Consider the following 15283-nt stretch of genomic DNA (forward strand, 5'->3'; position numbering starts at 1 on the left):
CATAAACATTTGCATATACAGGAACAATAATGCAATCAGACTTGTAAATCAGCTTTTAGATGAGCATATTACAACTTGCTGTTTTGCATTGTGTTGTACAAATTAGTGACTTTTTTGACCTGGCATGTTCTAATGCTTCATAATACTTAACTGAAATTAATATAGTGCAGTTATAGTATTTTCAGCTCAGAATAATAAGTGTTAACCCACTGAAGTTAAAAACTGCTTAAACTGCATATTTATGACAAACTAAAAGCATTAAACTGGTTAGACTTAGTAAAAATAAAACGTATGTTAAAATTATTGAAATTTCCGCTTTTGCACTTACTGGGTTAGATTGCTTAAAGAATAGGCATTTACTTCTTATTCTTACTAATCCCTACGTCGCCCTTTAATGACAGGGCTACCATTTTTGCTAAACCTGGAATTATGGGACCCCACAGCACTAAAGCAATGAGCCTGATTTATGAAAGCTCACAAAGGCTGGAGAGGATACACTTTCATCGGTGAAGCTGGGTGACCCAGAAAACCTGGAATAGATTTCATCAAAGTCATTTGCTATCTGCTTGCAAACATTTTGAATCCTGGACCAGATCTATTCCAGGTTTGTTGGATCACCTGATCCTGATGAAAGTGTATCTTCTCAAACCTGGGAGAGCTTTATTAAATCAGACCCAATGTGTTTACATCATTTATTTTCTTTAGATTTCTTTTCCTATCTACTGCCATAGAAGAAAATATTAATATCCGATAAATGAGCAGAAGGCCCCAATGTTTTAGGTTGTGAGTGTGTAGATAGGTTTTTTAAATGTATTTTTTTAATTATTTTTCTTCTTCCTTTATATTTTTTTTTTTTTGTGTGGGGGGGGTCAAGGCACCAACAGTATACAAAGTCTTTACGTCTCCCTGTGCTGCGGATGGAAATTAGGGACAGAGGGCTACCTAGAAACTAGTACAGTATGTAGCTTTTAAATAAGTTTATAGAGATTATTTCAGGACTTCTAGAATTTTGTCCATGTGATAAACTGCCTAAACTTTAAATGACTCACTGCCTAATGGTACCATGTAACTACAGACTACAAAAAGAGTAATTTTTCTTTTTTACCAATTTCATCTTTCCGCATATCCTTTAGTTTATCGATAGTGAGCTTCTTCTCTTCCAGTTTTGTTAACACAGATGGTGGCAGAATAGAGAATTGTCTCAGTGGACTTGCCCAGCCCCACAGTCGCTTATCAATGACTTTGCTGAGGTTCAGTAATCTGTACGTCATAGCTGGCCATCTTTTTCTGAGAGCTACTTCAAAAAGGGCTCTTACAATTCTAGCAGCATTCTGCAAAAATAGTGATCAATGCAATTAAATTAATAATCCATGAAATTATAAAATAAATTACAAAAATTTGTACTACATAAGGAAGCAGATGGGTTAAAAGCAAAGCATTTAATTTCTTTATTGCTTTGTGTTCTCCAATATCTACTTGTTTTGTAATGAGTGTGACACCTCTCTAATTTTAACTGTCCTATGTGAGCAACTGGAAAAGAAAGAAGTTTTAACAGAAGCAACACTGACAACTCAACTGTTTGAACATTAGTGCAGTTTGTCACTAACAAAAGGAACCTAAGCATGTCACAGCTCAATAATTTTACTCTAGGGTGTGACTGTGCTAAAAGTATGTATACAGCTTTGGCAGGTTAAGGTCAAAGTTGTAAGCTAGACCAGGTTAATATTAAACTTGAGCTAGTCCAGAGTTTAGAGCTGTTTTTTCTTCCCGCTGCAATTATACAATAAACATTGATCACTTACCTATTCAATATCTGAGATTAAAAAAATATACGTTTGGATTTGTTTATTTTTTTCTAGTACAAAGCTTAGCAAGTTTTTAGAAAACAAAACAAATTTTGCACATTTTCTTGCTATACAAAACTGTAAATGTTGCAAACATTTCACAAGGGGAGAAAACAGGTGACATTGTCAGGGTTAACCACATTTTAGAAAAGTGCTGAATGAATGTAATTTTAACATGTTGCTTTATGTAGTAAAACTTTTAAAATTACATTAAATTGATGATTCCTAAATGTTGTAACAGTGATTGTTAAAAAAAGAGTAACCAGCTGCAGTGTACAGGGAGGGAATGCATTCACGCACATAAGAGGGTATAATCTCATCTGCTTTTTCCCCATTGTTTACTACTGTTTTGTATTTCTGGTGAAACCATTATGACAGTATTACCTGAGCAACATATGCAGAATCTGAGATGAGGGAAAAATTGTCCAATTCTCCTCTTCCAATATATGTTTGTAGAAGGATGTTTATTTTTCCATATCCATTTTCCACTCCACCAGCAACTGCAAGTTCACAGTAATTATCAATTAAGTGTTCTAATTCATCACTCTCCTCATCACGTACCTACCATAGCAAAAATAAACACAAACAGCTATAATAAGTACCAATATTTAAGGTATTACAAATATGTACTAACCATGCAAAGATATAGGCAGCCAGAAGGTTGCTTTAAATCATCATAATATAAAATATAATACTGAAACACAATCCATTTTGTAATTTGGTTTTATTAAAAATTACCTTTACATTCCAATCTGCAGCTGCTGTATTTTTCTGGCAAAACAATTTATTTAAAATTCTCCTAAAAGATCTCCATACTTTAATTGTTGACTGGATGCCAGCCCCGCGGCCCAATTTGGATGGTCTCAGCATCTCAGCAAGCAAGAGTTCTCCATTTTTACTGTGCCTTAAACATCCACGTAGCTGATCTCTTATTTGGACACATATGTACATTGCACTTTATATTGATATGTCACATGTCTTTTGTCTCTTGAAAAGTCAATCCCGCAAAGGTCTACAGTCGGGTCAGCTCCCTGGTAATGTATAGAGTTATTTATAATTTATAATAAGTATGGGCCCGCTTATATGTATGATACCGCTTACATTTGTGGTTTGTTAGTTCCAAATTTAATGCGGGTATTAGGTATGGGGTTTACACCTGAGAAGGGTTATCAGTTACCTGATTTCGCTGGGGTCTTTAGACCGGAGGCCCTGTGAGGGCTGTGGGGAGGGTATCCTAGGTAATAAGTCACGGAGTAGTTTATATGCTATTTTAATGGTTCTTTGTATAACTGTTGATGGTGATGTTGTTCACTACTTCCTGCAGATATGCACGGCTCCCAGAGGTTCTAATATATTATTGGCTTTTCCCCCGAGTGGATACGGTTATGAAGGTTATGTTTTGTCCCCCTATCGACCTGCCGCATTACCCCACATAGGAGAACCGCCGGTTTAGGCGGCATTTAAGGTGATACCTTATAACTTAGAGTTCCCCTTAGATGTCTGGGAAACAGCCCCCCCAGTCGACTGTTGCCCCTCACCCTTCCTTTACCCACGAAAGTAAATTTCAAGTTCCGACTGGCCTACTAGGATAACTTTAACATGGATTCATAGCTCTAACCCCGAAGGTAAAACGAAAGGGGTGTCCATAGCTTTCCATAAATCAATTCCAATTCAGGTACTGGACACCTGTATTGACCCGTTGGGAAGATTTGTGTTTGCAAAGATCTCTCTATGGGAAAGGATTTACACAGTGGCATCATTTTGATCCCCTAATCAACAGCCGACTTTAGCAGCTGTGCAGTTCCTGAATAAGCTTAGTACATTCGCAGAAGGCGCTTTGATCATTGGAGGAGATTTTAATTTTCCTCTGGACCCTAGGGTGGACACGTCAACAGGTCATTCCTCCATCTATTACTCCAAATTGAACGCATTTAAGGCCAAATTGAATGATTTACAACTGATTGATGTGTGGCGGACCCTGCACCCTGGCGGCAAGGATTACACTTTTTACTCCAATCCCCATCATACTTACTCTCGAATAGACTATATTTTTTATCAGCCATAGGATCATGGACTGGAAACCAGAAGCACTTATTGAAAGCTGTCCATGGTCAGACCATGCCTCGGTCTCCTTAATCCTCCAGACTCCCTTTGTGGGATTCCGGGAGTGGACTTGGAAGTGTAATGACTCTCTTTTTAGAGATTCAGTTTGTGAGGGGATAGTTTTAGATAGCAAGAAATTTCTTGAAAGACCATGAGTCTGACGAGAAACCCCTCCATTTTCAATGGGAAGCTCTTAAAGCCGTACTCCGTGGGGTTTTGATTCAACAAGGTTCTAAACTTAAGAAAATCAGATCCCAACCCGGGACTATATTGCTTCTACAGCGTTACCGGAATTGGATCCGGCAGTATCTGCTAGCTTAGAATCTGCTTTCACCGTGGAAGAGGTGTCTGCGGTAATTAAAAATACTCCGGTTGGCAAGAGCCCAGGACTGGATGGGTTTACACCCAAATTTTATAAACTACATGTAGAGGCCTTGGCCCCGTTTATGACAAGGGTGTTTTCCTCTAAATCGGGAGAGAATCCCTTCCCTGCTCTAAGTCTAGAGGCGCATATTACTGTTCTCCCTAAACATTCCTTGTGTTCAAATTACAGACCAATTTCCTTAATTAATGTGGACGCCAAATTTTTCACTAAATTAATAGCCAATCAATTGTCCCTGTATTTACCAGACTTGATACATACTGATCAGGTGGGATTTATTAGTGGAAGGGAGGCCAGAGATAATACACTTAAAACATTGCTGATTACTCATGCCGCCAAAATGTCCAAGACCCCTATATGTTTGTTATCGGTTGATGCGTAGAAGGCGTTCGACAGGGTGAATTGGACATTTATGTATCAGGCGTTACTCCAGATAGTATTGGGTCCATTATTGGTAGCCAGGATAGCCGCGCTCTACTCAGCCCCTAAAGCTCGGGTGCGGGTCAATGGGGGCCTGTTGACGCCATTCCCTATTGTTAATGGTACCAGACAGGGTTGTCCACTATCCCCCCCTATTGTATTCTATAGTGATGGAACACCTGGCGGTGGCGCTGAGGACAAACAAGCTTGTACAAGGGATACAGATTGGAAAACGACACTATAAGCTGTCCCTGTTTGCTGATGATCTACTAATGTATATATCGTCTCCGCAGACTTCTATACCAGCAAATTTAGAGGAATTTGGGAAATTTGGGATGCTGAGTAATTTTAAAATAAATTTTGACAAATCCTAAATACTAAATATTTCACTCCTACCTTTCCAAGTACAATACCTCAAAAACCATACGTTGTTTAGGCACTGTAACAAGAAACTCAAATATTTGGGGGTCTTTATAACAGCCGACCCGGCTAAATTATTTAGGTATAATTATGAACCATTGTTGGGTGGAATGAAGGCAGAGTTAGGGGGATATGATTTACTACCTCTCTCTTGGTTTGCTAGAATTAATGCTCTCAAAATGGCTATTTTACCTAAAATGCTGAATGTCTTCCAGACGATTCCGATATATTTACCGCAGGCTTTTTTAGGCAAAATGCAGCAGCTGTGCAGAAAGTTTTTGTGGAACACGAACCGTCCCAGAACAGCCCTTCGGTATCTTACTAGACCTAAAACTTTGGGCGGTGCAGGTGTCCCTGATATCAGATGCTACTACAGAGCCGCCATGCTGACTCGGGCGGCTGACTGGTTTCATAATAGGGACCGGAAGAGCTGGGTCATATTGGAAAATATCTTGTCTCCCGTTGATCTTTGCTCCTTATTATGGGTAGACAGGTCTAGGCTCCAATTACGTCACTCGCTTCCAATTGCAACATCTGATCTTTTGAAGGAGTGGGACATTCTTGTTAGGGGAGGCCATGTGTCCTCTAAAATAGGGCCCATGACCCCCCTGTTTGATAATCCCTCGTTCGCACCTGCGAAGAAAGCTAAAAAATTTTTATTCTGGACGGATCGGTATCATAGGCAGTTATGCAGTATATTACAGAATGGGAGGGTCCCGCTTCTCTCATCTTTGGACGCCTGGGTGCAGAAGCTGCGGAACGCATGGCTACTACACAACCAATTATCTTCTTTTACAGCGCAATTTCTGGCCTCACATCCCACACAAAGGAGCCTAACGGCATTCGAAATATTACTATGCTCTGAGAAAAGGCCGTTCCATGTTATATCCCAGGTATATGAGATACTGATTAGAGTATATGCTAGCAAGGCTCCCACCTACACGAGATATTGGGAAAAAGAATTGGGGGTAGTTATTTCCCCCGTAGAGTGGGAAAAGGCTTTTATTCTGACCCATAAGATGGCACTTCCTTGTAAGGTCCAGGAGACCAATTATAAAATCATTTCCAGGTGGTATCTATGTCCCCCGGATATCCATCGTATGTCTCCTTCAATCTCTGATCGGTGCTGGAGATGTGACTCCCAACGGGGCACGTTGTTACATATCTGGTGGGAGTGCCCGGGTATTCGTAAATTATGGGATCAGATAGCCGATATATACAATAGTGTGACTGGCTCTAATTTAAAGATAACTCCTCAAATGTCGTTGCTGTCCATTCTTCCTGGGTCTATAAAGGCTAGTAAGAGAGATGTGTTTAGACATTTTCTTACGGCAGCTAGGTCAATTATACCCCGAAAGTGGAAGCAGCCCTCGGTACCCACCATGAGAGATTGGTTGGTGGAATTAGAGAAAATACAACATATGGAAAGGTTAATAGCAGAGGATGAGAACAAGACGGAGCAATACAAGCTGACCTGGTCCGCTTGGGACTGGTTCAAAGAATCGCCCCAATTTAAATCGATCTGGTAGTGAGCATTGCGGAGTGTAATTGTAAAGTTTGATATAACTGGGTCTACAGTAGATTCAGAGATTGATCATGCAACAGGCCAGTCGGACATCCCCCCCCTGCCCCTTGCCCAATCCCACGCCTACCCCTGGGCTAACTGTTTTGCCTTTGTTCATGGTTGGGATTCCATGGTGGCATCCCCGGTTGTATCCGGAGAGGTGTCGGAGAGCGGATATGAGGCTCTCGAGGGTTATTTGAGTTATTGCGTTCCTAATATTTGTTATGGTTTCTCACTCAGGCAATAAAAACTGATTGACATGGGGTGTTCCCCTATTGTGTTGTCCTCCCAACCCCCTTGTTTTTTCCTTGTGGTTGACCCCATTTTATTTCAAGTATTGATATGTTAATGTAAAATGTCACTTATTGTAAGATGTGTTATTGCAATAGAGGGCCGAGAGACCCCGTGTTTATGTATGTGGCATTTTCTATACATGTTCTGTTCTGTTATTTATGCTCAATAAAAAAGGATTGAAACAAAAAAATATGGCCGTCAAGAGGTAATTTAGTGATTGGCTTAATAATTTTTTAAGGTGTTTGTGCTAGGGAATATGAAAAACCTTAGCCATGCCCTGCAACAAGAATTTTTTCACAGCAAAGTATGTTGTATTTAACAGCACCTTTACAATTGTACATAGGTTCATCTATAATAGAAAATCCTAATGAAAACAAACACAACACAGCCATATGCTGTAAAAACACTGGCTCAGATAATCCTTGAGTATTGTTTTATCCAAATTAAATCAACTCAATATCTAAATGTCAGTGTACATCATTTGTAAGATTGTCATATCAAAAGCAAACTGCTAACATACAAAATACATTTTAAGCAATTTAATTATCAAAATCATGAACACTGTGTATTCAGAGGATGTCATTGGTAACTTCAGTCTAAAAAAGCCAGTACCCCCAAACAAGATGACTATATATTTCAACCCAACATTTCTCTCAATTTTTTTTGCAATTTCAGATGTAATTTTATTCGTTTCAGTTTTAAAAAATAAGTGGCAAATTGTTGCACAATTTACTTTTTTTAAGTAAACTTATTTCACAATTAACATGCATTTTAGGATTTATTTTGTCTTTTAAAATTCCAGGATCTAAAAATATATATATTTTGTATTTTACTAAAGCCTTTGGTAAGAGGCTGATTCTTTAAATACATTTGCAAATACAATACACAAACCCATGAAAGAATTAAAGATTCATTTATTACCTCTATGGTATTATATTTAATGTAGAAGTGGCTTGCAGTTCTGCCAAGGTCTGTAGAAGAGAAGAATCCAGTTCTCTCTTCAAAGCGAATCATGCGAGCTTTGTCGAGTTTACGCCCCACTTCAATAACCAATTGCTCTCTGTGCTTTTCTAACAAGGGGTCCATCTGTCCAAAAACCCAGTTCAAAAATGAAACAATTACATAAATATTAAATACATAAATACAATTCTTTATAGAACCTGGAGAATCAGTGTTATGCTGTAAAAAATTGTAATTAAAACATTTTTACTGAAGATATTTAGGCCAAGTACCTAATTAGTTGCAGTGGCTTTTATAATCTTAGGTACAGACAGCTGCAGAGTGCCAAAGAAGTGCAGACACATCTGGAAGGGCTATTTCCCACCTGATGTTGCCTGCAGCACTTAGGATGAGACTACCCACAACACAAAAAGAAAAGGTGTCTAGTATCGGAGTTGGCTGCTGTAATTAAACTTTGAGAGCAAAGGTGAGGGGGTACTATGTGGTCTGTACATACTCTGCTGCCCATTTATTGTCATAATTCTATTTGCTGCCTGTCCATGTATTGTTGCAATTGACTGGTTGCCTGAGTAAGTGTAAATATTCTCATTTGCTGCTCATATATTTACACAAAGACTAGTTTGTTGCCTGCAGTTGTCAAGATTGCACGTTTGTTGCCTGTGTAATAAAACAACTCTGCTAATAAAAACACACTGTTTGTAGCCCATATATTGTCAAGACTGCATGTTTGGTCCCTATGCATGGTCAAGATTGCCTGTTTTTTGTACTGTAATAATTGTCTATTTCCTATAAATTGTTGCAGTTGATAGTTTTCTGCATATTATATATGATTGCTCTGTTGTAGTTTTAAATAAAGCATTATTTAATTTTTTTAAATGTATTTTTCACTTGTATGAAAATATACTATTTATATATATTATTGTTACATAGATGCGTATGCTTTTTTCATGTTATTTATATTAGACAAACTAATGACATGTGAATGAGGTAGGCAATAAAGTGTTAACATTTATAGGGTTCACTGCTGGTCTTTAGCTAAGTCCATTCAATCACCAAGGCCTAAACTAATTGAACTAAAACTAAATGAGCTGAAAGCTATGCTGTTATCATGTCAGAAAACAAAATCAAATATTTATCCTGGCATTACTGACTAGAGAATAGGGGTTAGAAATTCATAAGAAATGGATTTCCTACCTGAAACACCTTGTGACTGATGCCGTATACTAATGGATTTGCTCTCATCCGTACAAAAAGATAAGTGTAGCTCAACCATTTTACTGCTTCTTCTACATTGGTCACTGTCCCAAGAGCAATCTGTAAAAAAGACAAACAACATGCAATGCAGCCTATTTATAAGTAGATTCCTTCAATTAAAACTATAAAATACAATTTACACAAAAACACCATAAGAGTAAAGGTTTAAAAAGCTTCTGAAGGAGAGATGACTGCTCATGTGCAATCACAATTGGTTTTGTGCAGCAATCTCAATATTCAGATTCAATATAATCTTAATTCAGTTTTCAGTTTCAGTCATATACTTTAATTCAGTTTTCTAATTAATATGAAATATACAGGTCCACTCCTGAAAGGTTTATATTCCCTCTGATTTAGCTTTATTTTTTTTCTGAGCCCTACAATTCAGGTATATTGTCAGTGGCCAGATGTCACTATATGATAAGACAGTTGTTCTGTGTCCAACACTAAACACTGGAAGCTTAGGCAGTTTAAAGGCGTATTCAGAGGTCCTCTGGAACTCCTAATATATCAACAATGGCCATTCTTACATTTACATACTAAATTAGCTGAAAACCGAGGCTTCTTTAAATCAGATGATTAGAATAATTTGTTGGGCTTGAATGTTCCGATTTGGGACCTTGAACAGTCTATGTCTTTAAAGTTATGACATGCTGGGGAGTCACACCTAATTTAATTTTCCACATTTATAGGTTAAAGGCACTGGGATCCCACATATAATATGTTTTATTTATGGAATATAATGTAATGTTTTTGGAAAGTTGAATTAGTTTAAATTGTGTGCTCAGCTTAACTGTAAATAATCCTTCTCACACTTCTGGTAAGCACCCAACACCTTTGCACACTTACTACTGGGAAGTGCGTGGATGTTTTGGGTGCTCTGTGGTAGATAAAGAGTAAGCAAACGAACATAGGAGCTAATGTGTTGTTTTGTATGACCCTGTAAAAAAGCAGAAATTAAGGTGTCTGTGTGTATACCTACATACATTGCAGAATTCTTAGCTCTGAAATATAAGGTGCAAATCTCCATTAGACCCCTGTGTTCAATAGTCCCTTTCACTGTCGGTCATTTCCTATTTTGGGTGGCCTTAATCACCAGCAGGTCATAGGCTTCATAGGTGGATGATCAAATATTCTTGACCATAGAGACAGATTGATATTTGCATAAAAGCATTCCACCTTTTGGGCTCCATGGGTACTCTAAAAACGTAAATGTAAAGTTTCCTTATGTAATGCCTATTGAGATCTCCTAAAGTGACCATGGGTTGTCCATAAAATAGTATACATTGTAAAATAGAACTATTATAAAAACATACTCAGCATACATAGTAATCATCAAGATGAATAACATCTATTGTCTATGCAAACAGAGGCTCTACAAGACAAATTTACATTATATATATTTGAATCCTACCATGTGCCCAAAATTTAATTTTTTGCCTTACCATTTAGTTGAGTAAGGTAAAACTTGCCATTTACTTGTACAGAAAATGATATCATAGCGTAGATAGAGTGAAAAACATAGTGGTTTGCATGCCGTACTAAAGAATCTGTTTAAATTATATTTGGTTACATTCACATGTTTTTTTAACTTTGAAATTTATTTTAAGAAATGTAATAATAAAACTGAGAACTATAGTAAGAGCTCCAGAGCAAAGTAAAAATAAACTTTTTTCTGGCCAATTGGTTATTTACATGAATAGCATACACATATAGTAAGCTGAAACTAAAAGATGTGTTCATCACAGATAATGAAGAAAACTAATGTAAATATTTGATCACCTATTTTCTGTAAAAACGATAAATATTTTGATATGGGGTGGTCCATTTTACATGTGCAGTTTTTTTGTTGACTCACCAAGAAACCATACAAAACATACAGTTACAATTCCTTGGAAGTTTTCATGTTTTATGTTTATAGGTTATTAAACTATAATCAATATAATAGACTCTTTTATGTGAAAATGAAGAGATGCCAGCAAGTATTACAATGTGGTAAATAATTAGCCTGTATACTAAAAGGTAGTTTTATATGATCATGTATTGTTGTGCACATATTTTCATTGAATGTGCATTTTTAGATGATGTAGGTTAAGGTAAATAAAACAGCCAATATATATAAAACTATTGGGAAACCCAGATTACAAAGGCACAAGTATAAAAAGTGTGGCAGGTAAAAACAAGCTTTAGTGACATTAATGAAATTAATTTGCCTAAGCCAAAAAATTGAACCTATCAGTAACTGCATGAATACACTTCAGGCATTAATACACAGCAACAGTGTAATTAAAAATAAAATCTCCACCGTTTATCATTAAATGGTGTTCATGAGCTCCAGTCCAGTTAATGATGCCAAGGCAGACACCATCAGTAGACTGAAGGCAAAAGAAAGCAGTCTGAGGCTGAGGCATTTGAGGCTAGAGCAGGGACCAATCAGGGTCAGAAATTTGAAAACACAGCCAAGAACTGCACAGGCAATAAGATTTATATGATTGTGTCATCTCTAAAGCAGAATATTGTTCCAGGAAGTAGATGGTGACCATGAATGATGTTGGAATAAAGATGGTTGCAACCGTTTTTACAAAATCAAGACGGTCACATTGTCAAGGGGATAAATATGATCTCTGTGAGAAATACAAATACTGTACCTTGGAGAGTTACACTTTACTGAGCATGCTCATTTAAAACATTTTGCATGCTATTTCCACTTAAACTATGTGATGGCATTCTTTTACCCATCTTCCAAAAGTGATCACAATGTGGGTAGTATGTTTCCCATTTATCCCTTTTGAAACACCAGCTTAAAATGGAAGGTATCGTATATCAGCAGACAGTACAATTTATATCGTCAAAATTTTTGCTAAGCCTGCAAATTTTCCACAAGTGTTCCCCAAAAAATTATCTGAACCTTTCTCCTAACATTATCTCCAGATAAGGCCCCTGGAAGTACAACATAAGAAGGAAATAAAATCAAAATGGTTCATCTGTAACAAGTCTTTGGAAGTCTGTGAAAGTCTTAAAACTGTGTCTGACAATACAACAACATGAAGAGTTTTGTTGCACCCTTTAGTTTAAAGAAATATATATTTTTTTTCCTGTTAGCATTAATAAAGAACTGTTCTTTAGCTAAATGTGTACAGCATCTACACAGCTAGTTATTTCGAGTTATTATCACATGAAAAAGTAACATTTTCATCCAGAGAAGTTGTGTCTTTTAGTAATGCCTCACGTTTACATTTGTTTTCTATCATCCCGCTCAGTTAACAAATTTAGCAGTTCAAAGGCTTAATATGATGTTTTAGCCACCGAGAGGTATTTAAAGTTACATGCAGCTGTAAGGAAGATTGCAAACCTTTGATAAATATTTTGATGTCTGCATTTGGCTGCGAGATGATCCCCATAGGTTCCATAATGTAAAGGACGCACAGAAAAAGATAGAAGCACTGTGTCCTCCAATGAATGCAACATGTTCCTCAATATGTGTTATCCCCCCCCCTCTACATACAAAAATAAGCTTTGTGTGTGAAGTTTGATTTAGTAACATTAAAATATATTTAAAATATATTTGCAACATAGGCAATTTACAGCATAACAATTCATCATCTCTAAGTAGAGCCAAAAGCTAGCCTCAGGCACATCCCCTTGCTGGTTGCATATATTCACAGGCAACATTTTAAATAAGTAGGGAAAAATAAGGATTTTAAAATATTTTATGTTAAAAAAAATAATAAAATATATGTGAAATACTAAAGATTTTTTTATTCTGCTTACAACAAATTGTACAGATACCCAAATGAAACATTTTAGAGGTGTTCATTAATTAGGAGATAGTCAGCAATATTTATTTTAAAAGTAGCAGCTCCTTTGGTGGTAACTTCCCAAATGCTAACAAGAATAGATGCCATAGAAGCGGTCTCTCTGTGTTTTCTTTGCCATCACTTTTTGGAAATGTATGTGCATAGATCTATTAAAGAACAGTAAATTTCTTTCTTTTAAAATTATCTATCTGAACTAGCTAAAGAATCAGTTTAAATAATATTTGGTGCTACTATTTCAAAGTGCTACTATTTCAAATTGATAGGGTTGATTTACTAAAGGCACTTTAACTCCTTACTTAGCAAAGTTAATTAGAACTCTGTTAGCTTAGTGAATGTGGTAGAAACTTCCTTTGCAAAGAACACCCAAAAAGGTGCAAGGAAATGTAAAAGAACATGAATTTTACTTGCACATAACTTAATGCTCAAATCAGCAGAGCTTTAGCACATTCACTAAGCTGTGTGAATTACAGTTTGCAGAGTGATCATTCACTTTTCTTGCAAAATAACTGGCAACATAAAACTGTATATCAAATGCTTGATATATATCCTCAAATGGGAAGACGGAAAATTCTTACCTGAAAAATGCATGGAAAAGTGGTGTTCAGCACAAGTTTATGAGGACCTGCCAGTGGGAGTTAATGTATTGTGAAAGGATGCTAATGCCCTGGGTGTAAATCTGATCTTTCGGACATATATACACACACACACACACACACACACACACACACAACTTGCAGATAAGTAGATCCACTTTAATTAGGTAGAAATATGTTAACTTTACTTTAGCAACCTATTATGTTCAGAACAAGTACACATCTCTATCCATGTTGATGCCTATTTATTCCGTGTAAAATGTAAACAATCTCCTGCATTAAATTACACTGCATAAAGAAAACAAACTACTGTTTACTGTAGTTTGATTTCATACAATTTTAAACCAAGGAAAAACACAATATTTTCATACTGCAATTTTCCAGCAAACAGTTAAAAATGAAACATACTTAGTCAGAGAAGTATATCAGTTAAAACATTTTATGTCTTGCATCTATGTATGTATGTATGTATGTATGTATGTATGTATGTATGTATATATATGTATATATATATATATATATATATATATAGTACATGGTCTTGGTGTGCCATCTGGTGGCTAGCAGCATTATTATACTGTGTATGGAGTTGGTGCCATCATGTGGTTTCTTTGAAAAGTGCTATAATATGAACAGTGAAATGAAATATTAGGATCAAATACTATATATAATAAATATCATATTTCTGTATTTGTGTAATTACTGTTTTAAGGCTACACAAACACTGAAGACAGCTCATATAAAAATCAGTAAAAGAAAATTTGAAAAAACTTGCATTTAAGCTTACACACTGACAGTTTTTTTATCTATCCTGCTTGGCAGGCTGCTGACATATTTACCTTATAATTGTCATCAAATTGCAGTTGTAAAAACAGGTTCTGCTGTGTGGCAGTATATAGTTTTGGTACTAGAGAAGGGGGGCATCAAGCCACCCAAAATTAAACCAAGAAAACACAGGAAGAATGTAAAAATATCATACAATTTATCTGAAAATTATATACACTGTGTATTATGACATTAAAATATAGTATTTTACATCGGATCTGAATTTTATAAAGCTATATTTAGGTAAAATGCTGAATGACATCACATTTGCTAAAGCACTGTGTATGTTGTAGAGATATATGGCAATACGTTAATGAATGACCCCTTTAAATCTCATCTATGACATAGTGATAACATGAAGCCACAAGCATTAAATATAAAATAAATCTAAACTACCTGCAATGGCATCTTGTGACAGAAGCTGGAGTGCACTGTGACTCATTCTGAATATTATATGGCACTACCTATACATGAAAATGTGCAGAACACCCCTATAAAATACACTCACACTTTTATGCAGTACAGCAATTGCATTTTCTGAACTTTCACACTGTTTGGTCTCTACCACAGTGCCATTCTCTTCCCTTGCAGCAGCTTGGCTTTCACATATTTTTAGCATTTTTAGCTCTCCAAGCTCAGCATTCAGTGGCATAGCGACAGACATATTGGACGCCATGTGCCTTCCCCTCCACACAATTATCCACCCCATCTACTAGCAGCACAGACCACATCCCTCCTCAGTCAGTGCACACCCCCCCTTGACAGAGACAGTGACAGAGACTCCTCCTAAGTACCTAAGTTACAGA

At 36.7% G+C, this 15283-nt stretch overlaps 1 protein-coding gene across 1 annotated transcript in view; it reads right to left on the bottom strand.

Annotated features, from left to right (window-relative positions):
- The window catches only part of ASCC3 (activating signal cointegrator 1 complex subunit 3), a 322696-nt gene that overhangs the window by 97712 nt on the left and 209701 nt on the right, over positions 1-15283 (bottom strand). Inside the window, exons 17-20 of the mRNA XM_072410198.1 lie at positions 9182-9301; positions 7826-8113; positions 2229-2405; positions 1106-1331 (exon numbers count right to left, since the gene is read on the bottom strand). Of these exons, the coding sequence (XP_072266299.1) occupies positions 1106-1331; positions 2229-2405; positions 7826-8113; positions 9182-9301 (811 nt within the window). The remainder of the gene's footprint in view (positions 1-1105; positions 1332-2228; positions 2406-7825; positions 8114-9181; positions 9302-15283) is intronic.

Source organism: Pyxicephalus adspersus, chromosome 4 (genome assembly GCF_032062135.1).
Source record: "Pyxicephalus adspersus chromosome 4, UCB_Pads_2.0, whole genome shotgun sequence".
In the NCBI taxonomy this organism is placed as follows: Eukaryota; Metazoa; Chordata; class Amphibia; order Anura; family Pyxicephalidae; genus Pyxicephalus; species Pyxicephalus adspersus.